Genomic DNA, 24,749 nt, shown 5'->3' with positions numbered 1-24,749 from the left:
AGTAGTAGTAGTAGTAGTAGTAGTAGTAGTAGTAGTAGTAGTAGTAGTAGTAGTAGTAGTAGTAGTAGTAGTAGTAGTATTATTAGCAGTAGTATTAGTATAATTAGTAGTAGTAGTATTAACATTATTAGTATTATTATTAGTAATATTAGTATTATTATGTAAACATAACTCACTGGCGACCCATCAGTCCAGGTGTAGCCAGCGTTGGGGTCCTGAGCACTCAGGCCGATCCAGGCAATCCCATCATGGCTAAGTTATCCAAAACAATATCATGTTATCATCATGGCTAAGTTATCCAAAACAATATCATATTATCACCATGGCTATGGTATCCAAAACAATTTCATATCACCATGGCTAGGGTATCCAGAACAATATCATATTATCATTATGGCTACGGTATCCAAAACAATACTATATTATCACCATGGCTACAGTCTCCAAAACAATACTATATTATCACCATGGCTACAGTCTCCAAAACAATACTATATTATCACCATGGCTACAGTCTCCAAAACAATACTATATCATCACCATGGCTACAGTCTCCAAAACAATACTATATTATCACCATGGCTACAGTCTCCAAAACAATACTATATCATCACCATGGCAAGGGAATAAAACTTACGTCGATGTGAGTTAGCAGTATTACATCAATGCTATGTCTGGTGGCCCACCTACTGGACTTTTTTTGAGAAAACTGGAAGATGGTGGAAATATAACTGTCATATGCTGTAACAAAGATGTTACTAAGCCTTGGGTAAAATAGGTTGACTGTTTGGATCCTAGAATAAGACCTGTCGAAGATTATTGGGGGTTGGAATCGTTGCTAATCAAAAAAAAAGTGTGTGTTGGAGTGTTTAAGTGAGGTTGTTTGAAGAACGTACACATGATTCATAGACTGGAGGTCCGTAGAACTGTGGATGCTGAGTAGGTCTCCTCCAATCACCCTGCAGTAGTCCCGAGCCTCAAACCAGGTCTTCTCGTCTGCGTGAGGCTGTGTAAAGAACTGGAACAGACAGACACCCTATTCAGTGCACTGCTTTTGACCAGAACGCTATGGGCACCACACAGGGAAAAGGTTATCATTTGAAACACAGACTGTCTCTGGATCATGATCCGTTACAGTTAGGAAGAGATCCTTATATGACGACTAACCAGGTCGTTATCCTAAATGACTTAGAACCTCTGTAGCTCAGTTGGTAGGACATGGCGCTTGCAAGACCAGGATAGTGGGTTTGATTCCCGGGACCACCCATACTGTAAAATGTATGCATGCATGACTGTGGATAAAAGCGTCTACTAAATGGCATATATTATATTGTTATATTTTAGATCCTGGCTACAGAGATGTTAAATGAAGAGGAACAGCATTAACTCAACTAGAGGTTGTTACTGCAGTGATAATACACATTAGTTCAATTCTAAGTGATGTCTACCTTGAAGCAGTAGTTTCGAGTCCCCACAGGATACCAGTCCTCATGGCACCTGGGAGGGACAGGTGTGATTGGTTCTGGTGTTGGCCCCGCCCCTTCTGCCAGGTGTTTACATATATACTTCTCCTGATTGGTGCAGCTCAGCACATCCCATAATCCTGCTAGGGTCCCTGTTGTCATGGCCACACAACCCTGTCTACTGCCTGAGGTCAAAGTTGATGCAGAGAGAGAACAACAAATACAGAGCAACATTCAGTTTCACAGCAAAGAGACTCCTACTATAGAACTGCAGTGAGAGTCCTACTCCTTCATAGACATCGTACATAATCTTGTATCTAAACATCTGATCACCATTGCCCTTCTTCTCTAAATAATTACAATAGGTTTGATATTATAGAATGACATGATACATTATCATTATATAATATTGCAATGAAACAGGCGGGGAGAGTGAGCTCATCCACAGTGGGCGGTGAACCGTCAACTTTCTGCCGCTGCGCACCATCGACTCCCCTCAGAAAGCACGCTCCCTTGGGGGTGTTGATGAACGCGCTTCCAAACGCGTGGTCGCTACAATACATACAGTATTATTATATATCTCTGTGGTTGTCACGTACCTGGCATCTGTGCGTTCCAGTGGGTGTACCTGACCCTGTTGCTGTTCGTCCAGGTGAAGACGTCGATGTGGTTCTGGTTGGAGAGACCAATCCAGAAGTGTTGCTCTGCCCTGGACCCAACCAGGCTGATCAGGAAAGCATTGTCCACCCTGGACACGTTATTATTAAAACATTATCATCAGAACATTACACACCCTGGACACATTATTATTAAAACATTATCATTAAAACGTTATGCACCCTGGACACGTTATTATTAAAACATTATTATAACGTTATGCACCCTGGACACGTTATCATTTAACATTATCATCAAAACATTATACACCCTGGGAACATTATTATAAAACATTATCATTATAACATTATTTAAACATTATGATTAAAGGCATATTTTACTCAAAAACTATATTTTAGCATTTTTTCCTTTAGTCAAAATGGTGCTTGTGTTATGATCACATAACAGTGGACTAATTAAGAAAAAACTAAAAAGTTATTTTTTGAGTACAATATTATTTTAAACATTATAATGGAACTTTGTCCACCCTGAACTCATTATCATGAGACAATGTTTTATCCAGCCAAATTCATCTAGCCCACATTTCTGATCTAGAGAAGTATATCCCAGTATCTTCTCTTACCTGCTAGAAACATCTGCCAGATAAGACTGTGATCTCTTGCATGTCTCTTTGGCCTCGTCAAATGTCTTGGTCTCCGGTCCCACAAAGTAGCAGTAGGAGCCGTGCCTGGTCCAATGCTTCAGAGAGACAAACAGGGTCAGAAACAGCTGTTAGACTGTTGAGCTGGTCTAGGGTTAAGGCTGTTGAGCTGGTCTAGGGTTAAGGCTGTTGAGCTGGTCTAGGGTTAAGGCTGTTGAGCTGGTCTAGGGTTAAGGCTGTTGAGCTGGTCTAGGGTTAAGGCTGTTGAGCTGGTCTAGGGTTAAGGCTGTTGAGCTGGTCTAGGGTTAAGGCTGTTGAGCTGGTCTAGGGTTAAGGCTGTTGAGCTGGTCTAGGGTTAAGGCTTCACGTGTTGATTATCTATCTACCTGCCCAGGGAATACAGTTGACAACTAGCTAGCTGGCTAAATCTGGCACATTTACAGAATGTTTTTTTATTTTTTATACTTTATTTAGCCAGTTTGAAACAGAGGTGGAGACGGGCAAGTGGGAGTAAGAGTAGGAAGGTTTGAATGGAGGACTGAACCCCGGTCTCCGGTGGGGAGAGGCATATATGTGGCTGTTCCAGAGAGCGTCGGCGCTGTAGAGCACGAGCTCTGACCCTGTCAGTCCACTCACCAGTTTGCAGCCTGGGTTCGTGTTCACCTGGTCCCCTGAGGGTTGGGAGGAAGACTTCTTCATACAGATGAAGCCGTGCTGGTTCTCACACACCTGGGTAGCCCACCTGCCCTGCTGCAAGACAGGCACAGTCACACAGGACACCGTCAGGGAGGGTGGTGGTTGTGAATGGGTGGTTAGAGTTAGGGTTAGGGGCAGGGTTAGGGGGTGATAGGGTTAGGGCCAGGGTTAGGGGGTGTTAGGGTTAGGGCCAGGGTTAGGGGGTGTTAGGGTTAGGGGGTGTTAGGGTTAGGGCCAGGGTTAGGGGTGATAGGGTTAGGGGTTATTAGGGTTAGGGGGTGATAGGGTTAGGGGTTAGGGTTAGAGGGTGGTTAGGGTTAGGGGTGTTAGGGTTAGGGTGATAGGGTTAGGGTGTTAGGGTTAGGGGGTGTTAGGGTTAGGGGTGTTAGGGTTAGGGGCCAGGGTTAGGGGTGTTAGGGTTAGGGGTGTTAGGGTTAGCAGTGTTAGGGTTAGGGGGTGTTAGGGTAGGGGGTTAGGGTTAGGGCCAGGGTTAGGGGTGTGTTAGGGTTAGGGGTGTTAGGGTTAGGGGTGTTAGGGTTAGGGGTGTTAGGGTTAGGGTTAGGGTTAGGGGTGTTAGGGTTAGGGCTAGGGGTGTTAGGTAGGGGTGTTAGGGTTAGGGGTGTCAGGGTTAGGGGTGTTAGGGTTAGGGTAGGGTTAGGGTAGGGGTTAGGGTCAGTGGGGTAGGGTAGGGGTGTTAGGGTTAGGGCCAGGGTTGGGGTGTTAGGGTTAGGGGTGTTAGGGTTAGGGTTAGGGTTAGGGGGTGTTAGGGTTAGGGCCAGGGTTAGGGCCAGGTTAGGGGGTGTTAGGGTTAGGGGGTGTTAGGGTTAGGGGGTGTTAGGGTTAGGGGGTGTTAGGGTTAGGGTTAGGGTTAGGGGGCAGGGTTAGGGCCAGGGTTAGGGCCAGGTTAGGGGGGTTAGGGTTAGGGCCAGGGTTAGGGGGTGTTAGGGTTAGGGGGTGTTAGGGTTAGGGGCAGGGTTAGGGCCAGGGTTAGGGCCAGGGTTAGGGGGTGTTAGGGTTAGGGCCAGGGTTAGGGCCAGGGTTAGGGTTAGGGGCAGTCTGGAGGGGGGTGATGGTACAGGGTTAGGGCCAGGGTTAGGGGGTGTTAGGGTTAGGGGGTGTTAGGGTTAGGGCCAGGGTTAGGGGTGTTAGGGTTAGGGGGTGTTAGGGTTAGGGGGTGTTAGGGTTAGGGGGTGTTAGGGTTAGGGTTTAGGGTTAGGGCCAGGGTTAGGGGGTGTTAGGGTTAGGGTGTTAGGGTTAGGTTAGGGTTAGGTTTAGAGGGTGTTAGGGTTAGGGGTTTAGGTTAGCCAGGGTTAGGGTGTTAGGGTTAGGGGTGTTAGGGTTAGGGGTGTTAGGGTTAGGGGTGTTAGGGTTAGGGGTGTTAGGGTTAGGGGTGTTAGGGTTAGGGGGTGTTAGGGGTTAGGGAGTGTTAGGGTTAGGGGTGTTAGGGTTAGGGGAGTGTTAGGGGTGTTAGGGTTAGGGGTGTTAGTTAGCCAGGTTAGGGGGTTAGGGTTAGGTTAGGGTTAGGGGGTGTTAGGGTTAGGGGGTGTTAGGGTTAGGGGGTGTTAGGGTTAGGGGGTGTTAGGGTTAGGGGGTGTTAGGGTTAGGGGTGTTAGGGTTAGGGGGTGTTAGGGTTAGGGGGTGTTAGGGTTAGGGGGTTAGGGTTAGGGGGTGTTAGGGTTAGGGCCAGGGTTAGGGGTGTTAGGGTTAGGGGGTGTTAGGGTTAGGGGGTGTTAGGGTTAGAGGGTGTTAGGGTTAGGGCGAGGGTTAGGGCCAGGGTTAGGGCCAGGGTTAGGGGCAGTCTGGAGGGGGGTGATGGTACAGGGTTAGGGCCAGGGTTAGGGGGTGTTAGGGTTAGGGCCAGGGTTAGGGCCAGGGTTAGGGGGTGTTAGGGTTAGGGGCAGGGTTAGGGCCAGGGTTAGGGCCAGGGTTAGGGGGTGTTAGGGGTTAGGGCCAGGGTTAGGGCCAGGGTTAGGGCCAGGGTTAGGGCCAGGGTTAGGGTTAGGGGCAGTCTGGAGGGGGGTGATAGTACAGGGGGGTGCATACCATACCTCTCCCCTGACCAGGACACAGTTGCCCTCCCTTAGCATGGCTTCCTCCCACCTGGTGTAGGTGACAGGGGATTGGTCGCTCCACTCAAACAGTAGTGGCGTCTTGACGTCGTTCATCCCGATCCACAGCTCGTCAGCGGCCGCTGGGACAGAGGAGAGGAGGGGAGGGGAGGGGAGGTGGGAAGAGGAGAGGTGAGTTGGAGTTACCCTTTTCACCCATTGTCTAACGTGCGAACTCTAGCGTATCAGTGTTTCACTGACCATATCCCAGCTGTGACATCACAAAGCTGAGCTGCTCGATGTTGTGGATGCTGGCCAGGTCGCCTCCGTCCTTGCGACATTCCATCTGAGCCTCTGTCCAGGTCTTCTTAGTGCGCTGGAGGCGGTAGCACCTGGCAGCGTAGGGAATCCACGGACCGGAGCATGAACCTGCCTCTTCTGATGATCACAAACACATGGAAACACATTGTAGAATACTGTGCTACAACAAATACACCTGCCCATACTAAACCAAATCAAATCATAAAGAACTGAACTGGACTAGACTGGACTGAAATGGACTGAACAGAATTAAAACGAACTGGACTGGATTGAAATGGACTGGACTAGACTAGACTGGACTAGACTAAAATGGACTGGACTAGTCTGAAATGAATTGAGCAGAGTAGAATGGAGTGTTGGATCTGGCTGAACAGGGGCTCTAGGTGGGTCTTTCTGACAGATGTACCTGGCTGAACAGGGGCTCTAGGTGGGTCTTTCTGACAGATGTACCTGGCTGAACAGGGGCTGTAGGTGGGTCTTTCTGACAGACGTACCTGGCTGAACAGGGGCTCTAGGTGGGTCTTTCTGACAGACGTACCTGGCTGAACAGGGGCTGTAGGTGGGTCTTTCTGACAGACGTACCTGGCTGAACAGGGGCTGTAGGTGGGTCTTTCTGACAGACGTACCTGGCTGAACAGGGGCTGTAGGTGGGTCTTTCTGACAGACGTAGCCTAGTGACTTGGAGCACAGGGAGCTCTGCCAGTAGGACTGCTGAGCCGGGTTGACCAGTCCACAGATCTGACCAGGATCAGGGAGAGGGTGACCTACAGACAAACAACAACAACAGATATATCACTACATCTGAAGACTAACAACAGATATATCACTACATCTAAAGACTAATAACAGATATATCACTACATCTGAAGACTAACAACAGATATATCCCTACATCTAAAGACTAACAACAGATATATCACTACATCTGAAGACTAACAACAGATATATCACTACATCTAAAGACTAACAACAGATATATCACTACATCTGAAGACTAACAACAGATATATCACTACATCTAAAGACTAACAACAGATATATCACTACATCTAAAGACTAACAACAGATATATCACTACATCTAAAGACTAACAACAGATATATCACTACATCTGAAGACTAACAACAGATATATCACTACATCTAAAGACTAACAACAGATATATCACTACATCTGAAGACTAATAACAGATATATCACTACATCTGAAGACTAATAACAGATATATCACTACATCTGAAGACTAATAACAGATATATCACTACATCTAAAGACTAACAACAGATATATCACTACATCTGAAGACTAACAACAGATATATCACTACATCTGAAGACTAATAACAGATATATCACTACATCTGAAGACTAACAACAGATATATCACTACATCTGAAGACTAATAACAGATATATCACTACATCTGAAGACTAACAACAGATATATCACTACATCTGAAGACTAATAACAGATATATCACTACATCTAAAGACTAACAACAGATATATCACTACATCTGAAGACTAATAACAGATATATCACTACATCTAAAGACTAACAACAGATATATCACTACATCTGAAGACTAACAACAACAGGAATCGTAACATTAACAAATGCTTAATGTTCTCACCAGAGTCCCATAAAATGTAAAGTCTCATTGTGACGTCCCATCTAATCTGTGTCCAAAATGGTGCACCCTATTCCCTATATAGTGCAACAGACCCTGGTCAAAGTAGTGCACCATAAAGGGAATAGTGAAAAGGTGAGAACTCACCAGAGTCCCAGCGGAAGTAGCGGAGGGGCTTTCCACTGCTCCACTGCCACCCACTGTCCTGTTCCAGAGCGTTCAGCCCCGTCCACAGCGGCACATGCTCTCTACCAAACAGGCCTGAGTGTAAGAAAGGGAAGGAGAGAAAGTTGCATGTGACATAAATAGTACATGAACAGTACACTAATAAACACAGTAGTACATGATATTATGTGGAAGGAAGTGTGTATATACTGGGCTGTGAGAAGACTGCTGTGCAGATTTTAATAGCAGTAGTGCTTTAGAATGGTGGACGTCTCTAACTCCAGTCCTAATGGACAGAATGTCTGCAGGTTTTCGCTCCTTCCTTCTACTTGATTGATTCGTTAAGCTAGGTCTTGAATTGAAAGGAAATAAAAACCAGCAGACAACTCGGCCCTCCAGGGTTGGAGTTTGACACGCCTGATGTATGTGAATGTGAGCATGGCCACCAGGTGGGACTACCTGATAAGTAGCTCTGCTCGTGGGGTGCGGTGATTGAGGCCAAGTCTGCTCCCTGCTGTTGGCAGCTGGTCCGAGCCTGGTGCCAGGTCAGGGCAGAGCGGAGGTTCACCTGGTAGAATGCACCTGTGACTGGGTTCTTATGCCAATGCTCCATAGCTATAGGATGAGGGATGAGGGATGAGGGAGAGAGACAGAGACAGAGACAGAGACAGAGACAGAGACAGAGAGAGAGAGAGAGAGAGAGAGAGAGAGAGAGAGAGAGAGAGAGAGAGAGAGAGAGAGAGAGAGAGAGAGACAGAGAGAGAGAGAGAGAGAGAGAGAGAGAGAGAGAGAGAGAGAGAGAGAGAGAGAGAGAGAGAGAGAGAGAGAGAGAGAGAGAGAGAGAGAGAGAGAGAGAGAGAGAGAGAGAGAGAGAGAGAGAGAGAGAGAGAAAAATAGTAGCATCTAACAGGTGCGTATATTGACACACAGTAAGTAACAGATGTAATACTCACATTTGGATGGACAGTAGCCCCACAGTTCATTGTCTTGGTAGTTTGTTTCTGTGGCACACCAGAGGCGTCCAACAGAGGAGTCCATCAAGGTACAGTCTCCGTACCATTGGTCTTTGTACAGGAAGGGAAACTGACAGGGATGCCCAAATGCGTTTCCTTCGATGGTAAAGAGTTCTGAAGGAAACAGGGACAGGGGTTACTGTGAGTGTGTGTGAGTGTGTGAGTGTGTGTGTGTGTGTATGTGGTTAAGTGCTCAGTGTGACGTAGGTTTCAGCCCCAAGGGTTTTACTGCCCCTCTGCCTCCCTGCCCCCCTGCCCCCCTCCCTCTCTGCCTCCCTGCCCCTCTGCCTCCCTGCCCCCCTGCCCCCCTCCCTCCCTGCCCCCCTGCCCCCCTCCCTCCCTGCCCCCTGCCCCTCTGCCCCTCTGCCTCCCTGCCCCCTGCCCCCCTCCCTCTCTGCCTCCCTGCCCCCCTGCCCCCCTCCCTCCCTGCCTCCCTGCCCCTCTGCCCCTCTGCCCCTCTGCCTCCCTGCCCCCCTCTCTGCCCCTCTGCCTCCCTGCCCCCCTGCCTCTCTGCCCCTCTGCCTCCCTGCCCCTCTGCCCCCTGCCCCTCTGCCCCCCTGCCCCTCTGCCTCCCGCCCCTCTGCCCCTCTGCCCCCCTGCCCCCTCTGCCCGCTCTGCCCCTCTGCCCCTCTGCCTCCCTGCCCCTCTGCCCCCCGCTGCCCCTCTGCCCCTCTGCCCCCTGCCCCTCTGCCCCTCTGCCCCCCTGCCCCTCTGCCCCCCTGCCCCTCTGCCTCCCTGCCCCCCTGCCCCTCTGCCCCTCTGCCCCTCTGCCCCCCTGCCCCTCTGCCTCCCTGCCTCCCTGCCCCTCTGCCTCCCTGCCCCCCTGCGTGACCTTGTTGGTGAATATGGCCTCCTATTTGAACACTATTATGGGACACTGTCTGTGAGTGCGTGTCCCTCTTTCTCTCTGTGTGTGTGTCCCTGTGTGTGTGTGTGTGTGTGTGTGTGTGTTACTGTACGTTGTGGATTCTCAGGGGAAAATATGTAGGTTGTTTTTTTTTCAATAAAATGTACTGTCAAATGTAGTTATGTGTAACCTGCAGTCGTTAAAATGTACCATCTAACTGGTTACTTTCCCCGTGTTAGGGATGCACACAACCACAGCACCAGATCAGCTGTTGCTAATGTGTGCTTATACAGGTTCAGGGGTAATGCTGTGTGCTTATACAGGTTCAGGGGTAATGCTGTGGTTTATACAGGTTCAGGGGTAATGCTGTGTGCTTATACAGGTTCAGGGGTAATGCTGTGTGTTTATACAGGTTCAGGGGTAATGCTGTGTGCTTATACAGGTTCAGGGGTAATGCTGTGTGTTTATACAGGTTCAGGGGTAATGCTGTGTGCTTATACAGGTTCAGGGGTAATGCTGGGAAAGGTATTATCACGTCTACTGGGGCCTCAGAGTGGAATGAGCTGCCTCTGCCCAGAAAAACGACGTCCTCTCTGGGCAGCTTTAAAAAATAAAGTAAAAACCTGTTTGATGTCTTCTGTGCCCATATGAATGACCCCTACGATGTAACTGCAATGATGAGATAGAGGTTCTTCTTCTTCGTGTTTTGTTTTATAATCTGGTTGTCATACTGTGTTCCATCTTGCCAGCCATCTTGTCTCCGGAGGACCACCATGGAAAGAAGTCCCAGACTGTAATGTGTGTTTTCCTCCATGATTTTACTCATGTGCATGTACGGCTTTTTCAAGTTTTATGTGTGCTTGGTTTTTTAAAATGGTTGAATTATTAAACTAAAAAAAACTAAACTACTGTCAGATGTACGGTAGTTATGTGAGCAATCAGGGGAGAAGGGCCTTGGTCAGGGAGTTATATGTAACCTGCCTTTAACCTTGCTTCTTGTGAAATGTGTTGAGACTTTGTGTAAAATCCTAATAAATGAGAAATCCCGTACCTCTGTGGGTCCTTGAGCAGGGGCCGTCCGTTGTACCGAAGACGATCCAGTGACTCCGAGGCCCCATGTCTCTGGACAGCACCAGATCATTGTTGTCGTTGATGTGGAGGTACAGAGTCTGTCCTTTCAGATTGAGCAGGGTGTGGTTACTACACTCCCACTGCTGGAGGTGGCTCTTCTCATCACAGTCAGAAAACACCAGGGTACTACCCTCTGTCTTCCCAGAGACCCCAGCACACTTCCTAATGCTGGGGTAGTAGAGACGTCCCCCTGACACCCAGCGTGCCAGACCCTGTTTAATGCCACTGGCTGCATTGAAGAGAATGAAGCGACCGTCTACAAAGGAAAATTACAAAAACAAAATCACTAACCAGCACTGACATAACAGGCAAACATTTTAACTTTAATTGAACCCTCTTTCAGAAGCGCTTTTTAACTGTCATAGGGCTACATAACCCTGCCATAGGGCGACATAACACTGACATAGGGCGACATAACCCTGTCATAGGGCGACATAACACTGTCATAGGGCTACATAACCCTGTTATAGGGCTACATAACCCTGTTATAGGGCTACATAACCCTGTTATAGGGCTAGATAACCCTGTCATAAGGCTACATAACACTGACATAGGGCGACATAACCCTGTCATAGGGCGACATAACACTGTCATAGGGCTACATAACCCTGTTATAGGGCTACATAACCCTGTTATAGGGCTACATAACCCTGTTATAGGGCTAGATAACCCTGTCATAAGGCTACATAACCCTGTCATAAGGCTACATAACCCTGTTATAGGGCTACATAACCCTGTTATAGGGCTACATAACCCTGTCATAAGGCTACATAACCCTGTTATAGGGCTACATAACACTGTCATAGGGCTAAATACCCCTGTTATAAGGCTACATAACCCTGTTATAGGTCTATATAACACTGTCATAAGGCGACATACCCCTGTCATAGGGCTAAATACCCCTGTTATAGGGCTACATAAATCCTCTTAAGGCCAGGCAACACACCCTCATAAGGAATTGTTTTCCCTTAATCATTTCAAAATCAACTTTTACCGGTTCAATGTAAACACAAATATAACACTTCTTCACATTTTACTATACATGCTATTAACATACAGTACCAGTCAAAGTTTGGACACGCCTACTCATTCCAGGGTTTTTCTTATTTTTACTGTTTTCTACATTGTAGAATAATAGTGAAGACATCAAAACTATGAAGTAACACATATGAAATCATGAAGTAACCCAAAATTTTTTTTTAAATCTAAATATATTTTATATTTAAGTTTCTTCAAAGTAGCCACCTTTGCCTTGATGACAGCTTTGCACACTCTTGGCATTCTCTCAACCAGCTTCATGAGGTAGTCACCTGGAATGGATTTCAATTAACAGGTGTGCCTTCTTAAAAGTAAATTTGTGGAATTTATTTCCTTCTTAATGCGTTTGAGCCAATCAGTTGTGTTGTGTAACGGTAGGGGGGTATACAGAAGATAGTCCTATTTGGTAAAAGACCAAGTCCATATTATGGCAAGAACAGCTCAAATAAGCAAAGAGAAACGACAGTCCATCATTACTTTAACATGAAGGTCAGTCAATACGGAAAATGTCAAGAACTTTGAACGTTTCTTCAAGTGCAGTCGCAAAAACCATCAAGCGCTGTGATGAAACTGGCTCTCATGAGGACCGCCACAGGAATGGAAGATCCAGAGTTACCTCTGCTGCAGAGGATAAGTTCATTAGAGTTACCAGCCTCAGAAATTGCAGCCCAAATAAATACTTCACAGAGTTCAAGTAACAGACACATCTCAACATCAACTGTTCAGAGGAGACTGTGTGAATCAGGCTTACATGGTCAAATTGCTGCAAAGAAACCACTACTAAAGGACACCAATAAGAAGAAGAGACATGCTTGGGACAAGAAACATGAACAATGGACATTAGACCGGTGGAAATTTGTCCATTGGTCTGGAGTCTAAATTTGAGATTTTTGGTTCCAACCGCCATGTCTTTGTGAGACGCAGTGTGGGTGAACAGATGATCTCTGCATGTGTAGTTCCCACCATAAAGCATGGAGGAGGAGGTGTTATGGTGTGGGGGTGCTTTGCTGGTGACACCGTCTGTGATTTATTTAGAATTCAAGGCACACTTAACCAGCATGGCTACCACAGCATTCTGCAGCGATACGCCATCCCATCTGGTTTGGGCTTAGTGGGACTATCATTTGTTTTTCAACAGGACAATGACCCAACACACCTCCAGGCTGTGTAAGGGTTTTTTTACCAAGAAGGGGAGTGATGGAGTGCTGCATCAGATGACCTGGTCTCCACAATCCCCCGACCTCAACCCAATTGAGATGGTTTGGGATGAGTCGGACGGCAGAGTGAAGGAAAAGCAGCCAACAAGTGCTCAGCATATGTGGGAACTCCTTCAAGACTGTTGGAAAAGCATTCCAGGTGAAGCTGGTTGAGAGAATGCCAAGAGTGTGCAAAGCTGTCATCAAGGCAAAAGGGTGGCTATTTGAAGAATCTCAAATATTACATTTACATCATTTAGCAGACGCTCTTATTCAGAGCGACTTACAAATTGGTGCATTCACCTTATGATAGCCAGTGGGATAACCACTTTACAATATAATTATTTGTGTATTTTTTGTATGTAATTTTTTTTTGGGGGCAAGGGGGGTAGAAGGATTACTTTATCCTATCCCAGGTATTCCTTAAAGAGGTGGGGTTTCAAGTGTCTCCGGAAGGTTTTTGATTTGTTTAACACTTTTCTGGTTACTACATGATTTCTTCACTATAGAAAATATTAAAATAAATGAAAACCCTTGAATGAGTAGGTGTGTCCAAACGTTTGACTGGTAATGTATGCAAATTAGGTGATCTCAATAAATTGTGCATAGTTGGATATCGCGCAAATCGAATTTTTTAAGACATTCTAGGACCGGACTTGTCCAGAGCAGATTGTGGATGAATACTTTTTTCATCTTTTTACCTGTAAAATACTAAAAACGTACGTAAAATTCATTTTTTTCCAAAGGAAGTTATCTAGACTAAATCATTGACAATGTCAACAATTCCCTCTGTGTCACGCCCTGACTCAGGGGACTCTTATATGTTCTGTTTGTATATATTCTATGTTGTATATCTAGCATGTGTGGATTTATGTTGGCCGGTGTGGTTCCCAATCAGAGGCAGCTGTCGCTCGTTGTCTCTGATTGGGGACCATACTTAAGCAGCCTATTGGCACAGTCTAGTTGTGGGATCTTGTTCCGGTTAAGGTATGTTGTGTGTGCTACCTTGGACTTCACGTTTCGTTTCCTTTGTTGTTTTGTCGTGTGTTTAACAGTTAAAATAAACATGTACGCATATCAAGCTGCGCCTTGGTCTGACCCGTCATTAAACGAATGTGACACTCTGGGCAAGTATGGAGAATATACAGCGCCTTCGGAAAGCCTTGACTTTTTCCACATTTTGTTGTGTTAGATCAGTGACACAAAATGTACATTTAATACATTTTAAATGTCAGTTGAAGTCGGAAGTTTACAAACACTTAGGTTGGAGTCGTTAAAACTCGTTTTTCAATCACTCCACAAATTTCTTGTTAACAAACTATAGTTTTGGCAAGTCAGTTAGGACATCTACTTTGTGCATGACACAAGTAATTTTTCCAACAATTGTTTACAGACAGATTATTTCACTTATAATTCACTGTATCACAATTCCAGTGGGTCAGAAGTTTACATACACTAAGTTGACTGTGCCTTTAAACAGCTTGGACAATTCCAGAAAATGATGAAATGGCTTTAGAAGATTCTGATAGGCTAATTGACATCATTTGAGTCAATTGGAGGTGTACCTGTGGATGTATTTCAAGGCCTACCTTCAAACTCAGTGCCTTTTTGCTTGACATCATGGGAAAATCAAAAGAAATCAGCCAAGACCTCAGAAAATAAATTGTAGACCTCCACAAGTATGGTTCATCCTTGGGAGCAATTTCCAAACGCCTGAAGGTACCACGTTCATCTGTACAAACAATAGTACGCAAGTATAAACACCATGGGACCACGCAGCCGTCATACCGCTCAGGAAGGAGACGCGTTCTGTCTCCTAAAGATGAACGTACTTTGGTGAGAAAAATGCAAATCAATCCCAGAACAACAGCAAAGGACCTTGTGAAGATGCTGGAGGAAACAGGTACAAAAGTATCTATATCCACAGTAAAACGAGTCCTATATCGACATAACCCGAAAGGCCACTCAGCAAGGAAGAAGCCACTGCTTCAAAACCGCCATAAAAAAGCCAGACTACGGTTTGCAACTGCACATGGAGACAAAGATCGTACTTTTTGGAGAAATGTCCTCTGGTCTGATTAAACAAAAATAGAACTGTTTGGCCATGATGACCATTGTTATGTTTGGAGGAAAAAGGGGGTACCTTGCAAGCCGAAGAACACCATCCCAACCATGAAGCACGGGGGTGGCAGCATCATGCTGTGGGGGTGCTTTGCTGCAGGAGGGTCTGGTGAACTTCACAAAATAGATGGCATCATGAGGAAGGAAAATTATGTGGATATATTGAAGCAACATCTCAAGTTAAAGCTTGGTCGCAAATGGGTCTTCCAAATGGACAATGACCCCAAGCATACTTCCAACGTTGTGGCAAAATGGCTTAAGGACAACAAAGTCAAGGTATTGGAGTGGCCATCACAAAGCCCTGACCTCAATCCTATAGAACATTTGTGGGCAGAACTGAAAAGGCGTGTGCGAGCAAGGAGGCCTACAAACCTGACTCAGTTACACCAGCTCTGTCAGGAGGAAAGGGTCAAAATTCACCCAACTTATTGTGGGAAGCTTGTGGAAGGCTACCCGAATCGTTTGACCCAAGTTAAATAATTTAAAGGCAATGCTACCAAATACTAATTAAGCGTATGTAAACTTCTGACCCACTGGGAATGTGATGAAATAAATAAAAGCTGAAATAAATCACTCTCTACTATTATTCTGACATTTCACATTCTTTTTTTTTTTTTTTTTTTCCTGGGGGAATGGATCAGCTTAATATTGCAGATAGATTGTATCTTCTATCAATGTAATTGTCTGCATCACTTCCAATCCCCCATGTTTTAAAAAATATATATATATACTCCGGTCTATACTTACTATCTACACCTTATGGACAGAGTTAAATTTACAATAATTCTATTATATATATATATATATATATATATATTATTATTTTTTTATTTTTATTTTTTTTCTCCTGAACTTCTTCTACTCTCAACCTCTCCGATTTTTTTCATGATGTCCATCCGGTTTGCTTCTATATGCCATATCTTTCTAACTGTGCTCTTTCCCAAAAGCTCCCAACATACAACCTATATACTTATTATGGACACAGTATGCTTACATTATTAGTTATCTTGTTATTAGTTGTTGTTATTTGTTATTAGTCCCATCCTTCAACTCTATTCAATACCTCCCATCTATCTCTTAACACCATCCATATAGGATTTCTATTTGCCATATATATTTCAACCGTACTGTGATGTTTTACAAAAGTTCTGAACCTTTCTATTCTCATTGCTTCTACAGATTGTGAATTAAAAATAAACATTTTTGCTAAAAGTATTATTATATTATTGATCGATTGACTATGACTTTTCAGATCACCCAGTAATGCTATCTGCAAGGTTAGTTCCAGGTAAATATTGCAATCCTTTAGCCATTCTTGGACCTGTGACCAAAAACAAGCTACAAATGGACAGAACCAAAACAAATGATCTAATGATTCTGTCTCTTCACAGCAAAATCTGCAGAGCTGGGAAGATTGTATCCCCCATATAAATAACGTTCTGTTGGTAGCAAGAATTTTATATAATAATTTAAATTGAAAGATTCTAATTTTTGAATCCGGTGTCGTTTTGCGTGTCAGTTCATAAACACTATGCCATGGGATCGGTACGTCAAAGATCTCTTCCCAACTATTTTGCAAACTATATGGGACAGCTGTCAATCCTTTGGTCCTTAAGTGAAACTGATATACTTTTTTATTTATCACAGTTTTCCTTAACCAATTATGTTCTTTAATGCAAGGCCGACAGACAAGTTCCTTACTTTCTCCCCCTTCCACTTTCCTCTTCCACTTTTGCGGTAAGGCTGCAATTACAGTGGGGGAAAAAAGTATTTAGTCAGCCACCAATTGTGCAAGTTCTCCCACTTAAAAAGATGAGAGAGGCCTGTAATTCTCATCATAGGTACACGTCAACTATGACAGATAAATTGAGAAAATGTTTTCCAGAAAATCACATTGTAGGATTTTTAATGAATTTATTTGCAAATTATGGTGGAAAATAAGTATTTGGTCACCTACAAACAAGCAAGATTTCTGGCTCTCACAGACCTGTAACTTCTTCTTTAAGAGGCTCCTCTGTCCTTCACTCGTTACCTGTATTAAGGGCACCTGTTTGAACTTGTTATCAGTATAAAAGACACCTGTCCACAACCTCAAACAGTCACACTCCAAACTCCACTATGGCCAAGACCAAAGAGCTGTCAAAGGACACCAGAAACACAATTGTAGACCTGCACCAGGCTGGGAAGACTGAATCTGCAATAGGTAAGCAGCTTGGTTTGAAGAAATCAACTGTTGGAGCAATTATTAGGAAATGGAAGACATACAAGACCACTGATAATCTCCCTCGATCTGGGGCTCCACGCAAGATCTCACCCCGTGGGGTCAAAATGATCACAAGAACGGTGAGCAAAAATCCCAGAACCACACGGGGGGACCTAGTGAATGACCTGCAGAGAGCTGGGACCAAAGCCTACCATCAGTAACACACTACGCCACCAGGGACTCAAATCCTGCAGTGCCAGACGTGTCCCCCTGCTTAAGCCAGTACATGTCCAGGCCCGTCTGAAGTTTGCTAGAGTGCATTTGGATGATCCAGAAGAGGATTGGGGAGAATGTCATATGGTCAGATGAAACCAAAATATAACTTTTTGGTAAAAACTCAACCTCGCCGTGTTTGGAGGACAAAGAATGCTGAGTTGCATCCAAAGAACACCATACCTACTGTGAAGCATGGGGGTGGAAACATCATGCTTTGGGGCAGTTTTTCTGCAAAGGGACCAGGACGACTGATCCTTGTAAAGGAAAGAATGAATGGGGCCATGTATCGTGAGATTTTGAGTGAAAACCTCCTTCCATCAGCAAGGGCATTGAAGATGAAACGTGGCTGGGTCTTTCAGCATGACAATGATCCCAAACACACCACCCAGGCAACGAAGGAGTGGCTTCGTAAAAAGCATTTCAAGGTCCTGGAGTGGCCTAGCCAGTCTCCAGATCTCAACCCCATAGAAAATCTTTGGAGGGAGTTGAAAGTCCGTGTTGCCCAGCGACAGCCCCAAACCATCACTGCTCTAGAGGAGATCTGCATGGAGGAATGGGCCAAAATACCAGCAACAGTGTGTGAAAACCTTGTGAAGACTTACAGAAAACGTTTGACCTGTGTCATTGCCAACAAAGGGTATATAACAAAGTATTGAGAAACTTTTGTTATTGACCAAATACTTATTTTCCACCATAATTTGCAAATAACTCATTAAAAATCCTACAATGTGATTTTCTGGATTTTTTTTCTCATTTTGTCTGTCATAGTTGACGTGTACCTATGATGAAAATTACAGGCCTCTCTCATCTTTTTAAGTGGGAGAACTTGCACAATTGGTGGCTGACTAAATACTTTTTTTCCCCACTGTACGTTTCCTGTAGGTCTTGACCAGGTTTGCACACACTGCAGCAGGGATTTTGGCCCACTCCTCCATACTGACCTTCTCCAGATCCTTCAGGTTTCGGGGCTGTCGCTGGGCAATACGGACTTTCAGCTCCCTCCAAAGATTTTCTATTGGGTTCAGGTCTGGAGACTGGCTAGGTCACTCCAGGACCTTGAGATGCTTCTTACGGAGCCACTCCTTAGTTGCCCTGGCTGTGTGTTTCGGGTCGTTGTCATGCTGGAAGACCCAGCCACGACCCATCTTCAATGCTCTTACTGAGAGAAGGAGGTTGTTGGCCAAGATCTCGCGATACATGGCCCCATCCATCCTCCCTCAATACGGTGCAGTCGTCCTGTCCCCTTTGCAGAAAAGCATCCCCAAAGAATGATGTTTCCACCTCCATGCTTCACGGTTGGGATGGTGTTCTTGGGGTTGTACTCATCCTTCTTCTTCCTCCAAACATGGCGAGTGGAGTTTAGACCAAAAAGCTCTATTTTTGTCTCATCAGACCACATGGCCTTCTCCCATTCCTCCTCTGGATCATCCAGATGGTCATTGGCAAACTTCAGACGGGCCTGGACATGCGCTGGCTTGAGCAGGGGGACCTTGCGTGCGCTGCAGGATTTTAATCCATGACGGCGTAGTGTGTTACTAATGCTTTCTTTGAGACTGTGGTCCCAGCTCTCTTCAGGTCATTGACCAGGTCCTGCCGTGTAGTTCTGGGCTGATCCCTCACCTTCCTCATCATCATTGATGCCCCACGAGGTGAGATCTTGCATGGAGCCCCAGACCGAGGGTGATTGACCGTCATCTTGAACTTCTTCCATTTTCTAATAATTGCGGCAACAGTTGTTGCCTTCTCACCAAGCTGCTTGCCTATTGTCCTGTAGCCCATGCCAGCCTTGTGCAGGTCTACAATTTTATCCCGGATGTCCTTACACAGCTCTCTGGTCTTGGCCATTGTGGAGAGGTTGGAGTCTGTTTGATTGAGTGTGGACAGGTGTCTTTTTACAGGTAACGAGTTCAAACAGGTGCAGTTAATACAGGTAATGAGTGGAGAACAGGAGGGCCTCTTAAAGAATAAGTTACAGGTCTGTGAGAGCCACAAACCTTGCTTGTTTGTAGGTGACCAAATACTTATTTTCCACCATAATTTGCAAATAAATTAATTAAAAGTCCTACAATGTGATTTTCTGGAGAAAAAAAATCTCATTTTGTCTCTCATAGTTGACGTGTACCTATGATGAAAATTACAGGCCTCTCTCATCTTTTTAAGTGGGAGAACTTGCACAATGTCACGGTTTCGGCCGAGGCTGCTCCTCCTCCTTGTTCGGGCAGGCTTCGGCGGTCGTCGTCTCCGGAGTACTAGCTGCCACCGTTCTTTGTTTTCGATGTTTGTTTGGTTAGGTGTGTTTGGTACACCTGTTCATGTTTAGTGTTGATTATGTGTCCTATAAGTTCTCGTTGTTTCTGTCATGTGTTGTTTTCACCTGTCTGTTGGTGCTCTTCATTTGTTTGACGCCAGAGTGTACCGTCGCACTTTTGTTTTCGTGCGTAGTCGGTTTTGGTATTTTACGCACTGTTGCGTATTGTTCGCCTCTGGGTTAGTTGGACCCGTTTGTATTTGTTTCATCTCAGTAAAGTCAGGTTTGACTGAGCTCCTGTGTCCTGCACTTGATTCCACACCACACTCGCATCAGAACCCTTGACACACAATTGGTGGCTGACTAAATAAATGTTTTCCCCACTGTATGTCATGCAATAAAATGCAAATGAATTACTTAAAAATCATACAATGTTGAAGTGTACCTATGATAAAAATTACAGACCTCTACATGCTTTGTAAGTAGGAAAACCTGCAAAATCGGCAGTGTATGCACAAAAACAAACTTAAAGATACCAAAAACAATTTAGTCCAATCATGTTGCTAAGAATCATGTGGGTGTCCATGGGGCTGATTTCTGTGTATGTGTGTGTGTGTGTGTGTGTGTGTGTGCTTGCATGCGTGCGCAACAATGAACCAGCTAAGTTAGCTAGCTAACGTTAGTTAACATGAGCCTACTAGGTTACTTCTAGGCTACATATTGAACTTCAATCGTCTCAGGCCAGTGGCACAATATATTAATTTATGGTTAGATCAGAATCGCCGTCATAAACATTGCCTGGAGAGAGAATTAAGTCAAAACCACAAGTCCAAATCCCCATCCATGGCTTAGGAAAGGGCCGATTTAGCAAGCTAGCTACTGCAGGACAACAACACAAGCTGACCAGAAACAGACACGTTTTTCTGACAATGATGCCACTGAATGTTCCTGAGTGGCCTAGTTAGTTTTGACTTAAATCTATGGCAAGACTTGAAAATGGCTGTCTAGCAATGATCAACAACCAACTTGACAGAGCTTGAAGAATTTTCAAAATAATAAAATGGGCAGATATTGTACAATCCAGGTTTGCAAAGCTCTTAGAGATTTTGCAAACCTGCCAAAGGTAGTGAATACCTTCTGAAGGCACTAAGCTGAGAAAAAATGTGTTGACGTGTCGGAAGAGTTGGACTTTCAGGAAATGGTAGTTAAAGAAAAGTACACTGAATTTAGACTACCAACGCCTATTTAGACCCAATCACCAACTCTTCAAAGGAAGTTACAAAACATAGTCCCAGTTTGTAACACTCTCTAAGAAATGGGCTTTTAAATTACGCGTAATTGAAAATGATTGAGCTTTGAAATTATTGATGTGAGTCGGACCAACATTTTTGTGTACAGAGCGCTCTGTGAAACGGCGCAACATCATTTGCTGTGTGAAAGCTCTGGTTGTCCCGCTTCACATGCTGCTCTCTGAGACGCAGCATGTGAAATCTGACACCTCATTTGCATAGGGAGCGACACCTCACATTTTCTGGCCAATCCAGACAAAAGGATCGATATCCTCTGCCTGTGTGATTGCAGCACTCATCTCGCCGTGATCTTCTCTAGCTCTCAGCATGAAAAAAATACAAAATAATTTTGTAGAACTGAAACAAGACCACTTTCTCTTGGTCACAGAGGGACTAAATCACTTTGTGCTTAAAAAGCTGAAGTTGTAATGAGTCAGCAGGCATTTGAATGGCATCTCTGCATCACACAGAGGACGCTGGGCAGAAAATGCTCTGTTGTCAGTAATATGAAATGGTGCCAATATTGTACTGTCACTAAATACGATCATATTTATTTTACAGTTATAAGAAATGTGAAATCTTATAGTAAGTCGTTTATAATTTGATTGTTACTATATTCAGAAAGCATTGCAATCGTGGTCCTCTGTAGCTCAGCTGGTAGAGCACGGCGCTTGTAACGCCAGGGTAGTGGGTTCGATCCCCGGGACCACCCATACGTAAAAATGTATGCACACATGACTGTAAGTGGCTTTGGATAAAAGCGTCTGCTAAATGGCATATTATTAATTCCTATTCCCCCCTCTTTTGTTGAACAGGAAAAAAATTATATATTATTTTTCATATTTTCATTACATTTATACTGTGTACTTGAGCTTGTGTCCTCAAAAGTGATTACACCTCAGCAATTTATTTTTGAAAATTCCAGAAACGTGAGATTGTAATCTTTCTGGCAGTATTACATATTACTAAGTATTGTTTATGGCCTTCTCATGATAAATAATTACTTTTGGGTATGCTTATTTAGGCGGAAATGTACCTTTTGACATTACATTTAACAGGATAACACTGTCATAGGGCTACATAACCCTGTCATAGGGCTACATAACCCTGTTATAGGGCTACATAACCCTGTCATAGGGCTACATAACCCTGTTATAGGGCTACATAACCCTGTCATAGGGCTACATAACCCTGTCATAGGGCTACATAACCCTGTTATAGGGCTACACTATACTGTCATAGGGCTACATAACACTAGCATAAGGATACGTAACACTGTCAAAGGGCTACATAACACTGTTATAGGACTACATAACACTATCACATACATACAGGGCCCCATTGAAAAATGGACCTTGGTCTCAATTGGGATTCTGGATCAGCCAAATGGTTAGGCTAATAAGCTGCCAGGACAAGACAGAACAGGAGTTAGACCTAAAGAGCTGTCCTCTGCAGAGTAAACCAATAACCAATGAGATGGACAACATACCTGTTTCAGGTGTAAACCAATAACCAATGAGATGGACAACATACCTGTTTCAGGTGTAAACCAATAACCAATGAGATGGACAACATACCTGTTTCAGGTGTAAACCAATAACCAATGAGATGGACAACATACCTGTTTCAGGAGCCTCCAGGGTGGTTTGAATGAATAGCAACAGTACTGCTACTGTTATCATGATGGCTGTCATCTTCCCAGTAGGGTTGTGACTGACTGAGTGGTCTGTACGACTGGTTCTGCTATTTAATAGCCATGAAATACTCTGTCACATGGCATATTTCTTTCACTATCAACAGATGTCGTTGAGACATTTCAACACTAGTAACCTTTTCTTGTGAATGGGAGGGGCGCTGACACCCCCTCGATTAGCCTTCATGTACTCAATGTTCAAATAATCACTATGTCAGGGATACGATTAGCAGAAAATACTATTGTGTAAAAAAAAAATAATGACGTTCTGTGTATTTTACACTGACCACGAGTCATGAGACAATAGTCGAATGGCACCCTATTCCCTATATAGATCCCTATGGGCCCTGGTCTAAAGTAGTGCACTATATAGGGAATAGGGTGCCATTCTCTGGTCTAAAGTAGTGCACTATATAGGGAATAGGGTTCCATTCTCTGGTCTAAAGTAGTGCACTATATAGGGAATAGGGTGCCATTCTCTGGTCTAAAGTAGTGCACTATATAGGGAATAGGGTGCCATTCTCTGGTCTAAAGTAGTGCACTATATAGGGAATAGGTGCCATTCTCTGGTCTAAAGTAGTGCACTATATAGGGAATAGGTGCCATTCTCTGGTCTAAAGTAGTGCACTATATAGGGAATAGGGTGCCATTCTCTGGTCTAAAGTAGTGCACTATATAGGGAATAGGGTGCCATTCTCTGTTCTAAAGTAGTGCACTATATAGGGAATAGGGTGCCATTCTCTGTTCTAAAGTAGTGCACTATATAGGGAATAGGGTGCCATTCTCTGGTCTAAAGTAGTGCACTATATAGGGAATAGGGTGCTATTCTCTGTTCTAAAGTAGTGCACTATATAGTGAATAGGGTGCCATTCTCTGGTCTAAAGTAGTGCACTATATAGGGAATAGGGTGCTATTCTCTGTTCTGAAGTAGTGCACTATATAGGGAATAGGGTGCCATTCTCTGGTCTAAAGTAGTGCACTATATAAGGAATAGGGTGCTATTCTCTGTTCTAAAGTAGTGCACTATATAGGGAATAGGGTGCTATTCTCTGTTCTAAAGTAGTGCACTATATAGGGAATAGGGTGCCATTCTCTGGTCTAAAGTAGTGCACTATATAGGGAATAGGGTGCCATTCTCTGGTCTAAAGTAGTGCACTATATAGGGACTAGGGTGCCATTCTCTGGTCTAAAGTAGTGCACTATAGGGAATAGGGTGCCATTCTCTGGTCTAAAGTAGTGCACTATATAGGGACTAGGGTGCCATTCTCTGGTCTAAAGTAGTGCACTATATAGGGAATAGGGTGCCATTCTCTGGTCTAAAGTAGTGCACTATATAAGGAATAGGGTGCTATTCTCTGTTCTAAAGTAGTGCACTATATAGGGAATAGGGTGCTATTCTCTGTTCTAAAGTAGTGCACTATATAGGGAATAGGGTGCCATTCTCTGGTCTAAAGTAGTGCACTATATAGGGAATAGGGTGCCATTCTCTGGTCTAAAGTAGTGCACTATATAGGGACTAGGTGCCATTCTCTGGTCTAAAGTAGTGCACTATATAGGGAATAGGGTGCCATTCTCTGGTCTAAAGTAGTGCACTATATAGGGACTAGGGTGCCATTCTCTGGTCTAAAGTAGTGCACTATATAGGGAATAGGGTGCCATTCTCTGGTCTAAAGTAGTGCACTATATAGGGAATAGGGTGCCATTCTCTGGTCTAAAGTAGTGCACTATATAGGGAATAGGGTGCCATTCTCTGGTCTAAAGTAGTGCACTATATAGGGAATAGGGTGCCATTCTCTGGTCTAAAGTAGTGCACTATATAGGGAATAGGGTCCCATTCTCTGGTCTAAAGTAGTGCACTATATAGGGACTAGGGTGCCATTCTCTGATCTAAAGTAGTGCACTATATAGGGAATAGGGTGCCATTCTCTGGTCTAAAGTAGTGCACTATATAGGGAATAGGGTGCCATTCTCTGGTCTAAAGTAGTGCACTATATAGGGACTAGGGTGCCATTCTCTGGTCTAAAGTAGTGCACTATATAGGGAATAGGGTGCCATTCTCTGGTCTAAAGTAGTGCACTATATAGGGAATAGGGTGCCATTTAGGACGTAATCACT

At 44.4% G+C, this 24,749-nt stretch overlaps 1 protein-coding gene across 1 annotated transcript in view; it reads right to left on the bottom strand.

Moving 5' to 3' along the window:
• The window catches only part of LOC121580531 (macrophage mannose receptor 1), a 53,002-nt gene extending 30,360 nt beyond the window's left edge, over positions 1-22,642 (bottom strand). The window contains exons 1-14 of the mRNA XM_041895455.1: positions 22,563-22,642; positions 10,491-10,826; positions 8,533-8,706; positions 8,039-8,194; positions 7,562-7,675; positions 6,413-6,550; positions 5,727-5,903; positions 5,466-5,608; positions 3,358-3,471; positions 2,704-2,819; positions 2,063-2,211; positions 1,449-1,648; positions 897-1,018; positions 177-252 (exon numbers count right to left, since the gene is read on the bottom strand). Coding sequence (XP_041751389.1) covers positions 177-252; positions 897-1,018; positions 1,449-1,648; positions 2,063-2,211; positions 2,704-2,819; positions 3,358-3,471; positions 5,466-5,608; positions 5,727-5,903; positions 6,413-6,550; positions 7,562-7,675; positions 8,039-8,194; positions 8,533-8,706; positions 10,491-10,826; positions 22,563-22,635 — 2,088 coding nt within the window. The 5' untranslated portion in view covers positions 22,636-22,642. The remainder of the gene's footprint in view (positions 1-176; positions 253-896; positions 1,019-1,448; positions 1,649-2,062; positions 2,212-2,703; positions 2,820-3,357; positions 3,472-5,465; positions 5,609-5,726; positions 5,904-6,412; positions 6,551-7,561; positions 7,676-8,038; positions 8,195-8,532; positions 8,707-10,490; positions 10,827-22,562) is intronic.
• Between the last annotated feature and the right edge of the window lie 2,107 nt (positions 22,643-24,749).

Source organism: Coregonus clupeaformis, unplaced genomic scaffold (assembly GCF_020615455.1).
Source record: "Coregonus clupeaformis isolate EN_2021a unplaced genomic scaffold, ASM2061545v1 scaf0409, whole genome shotgun sequence".
NCBI classification, from domain to species: domain Eukaryota; kingdom Metazoa; phylum Chordata; class Actinopteri; order Salmoniformes; family Salmonidae; genus Coregonus; species Coregonus clupeaformis.
The sequence above is the reverse complement of the archived record's forward strand: the minus strand, read 5'-3'. Positions and strand labels throughout refer to the sequence as shown.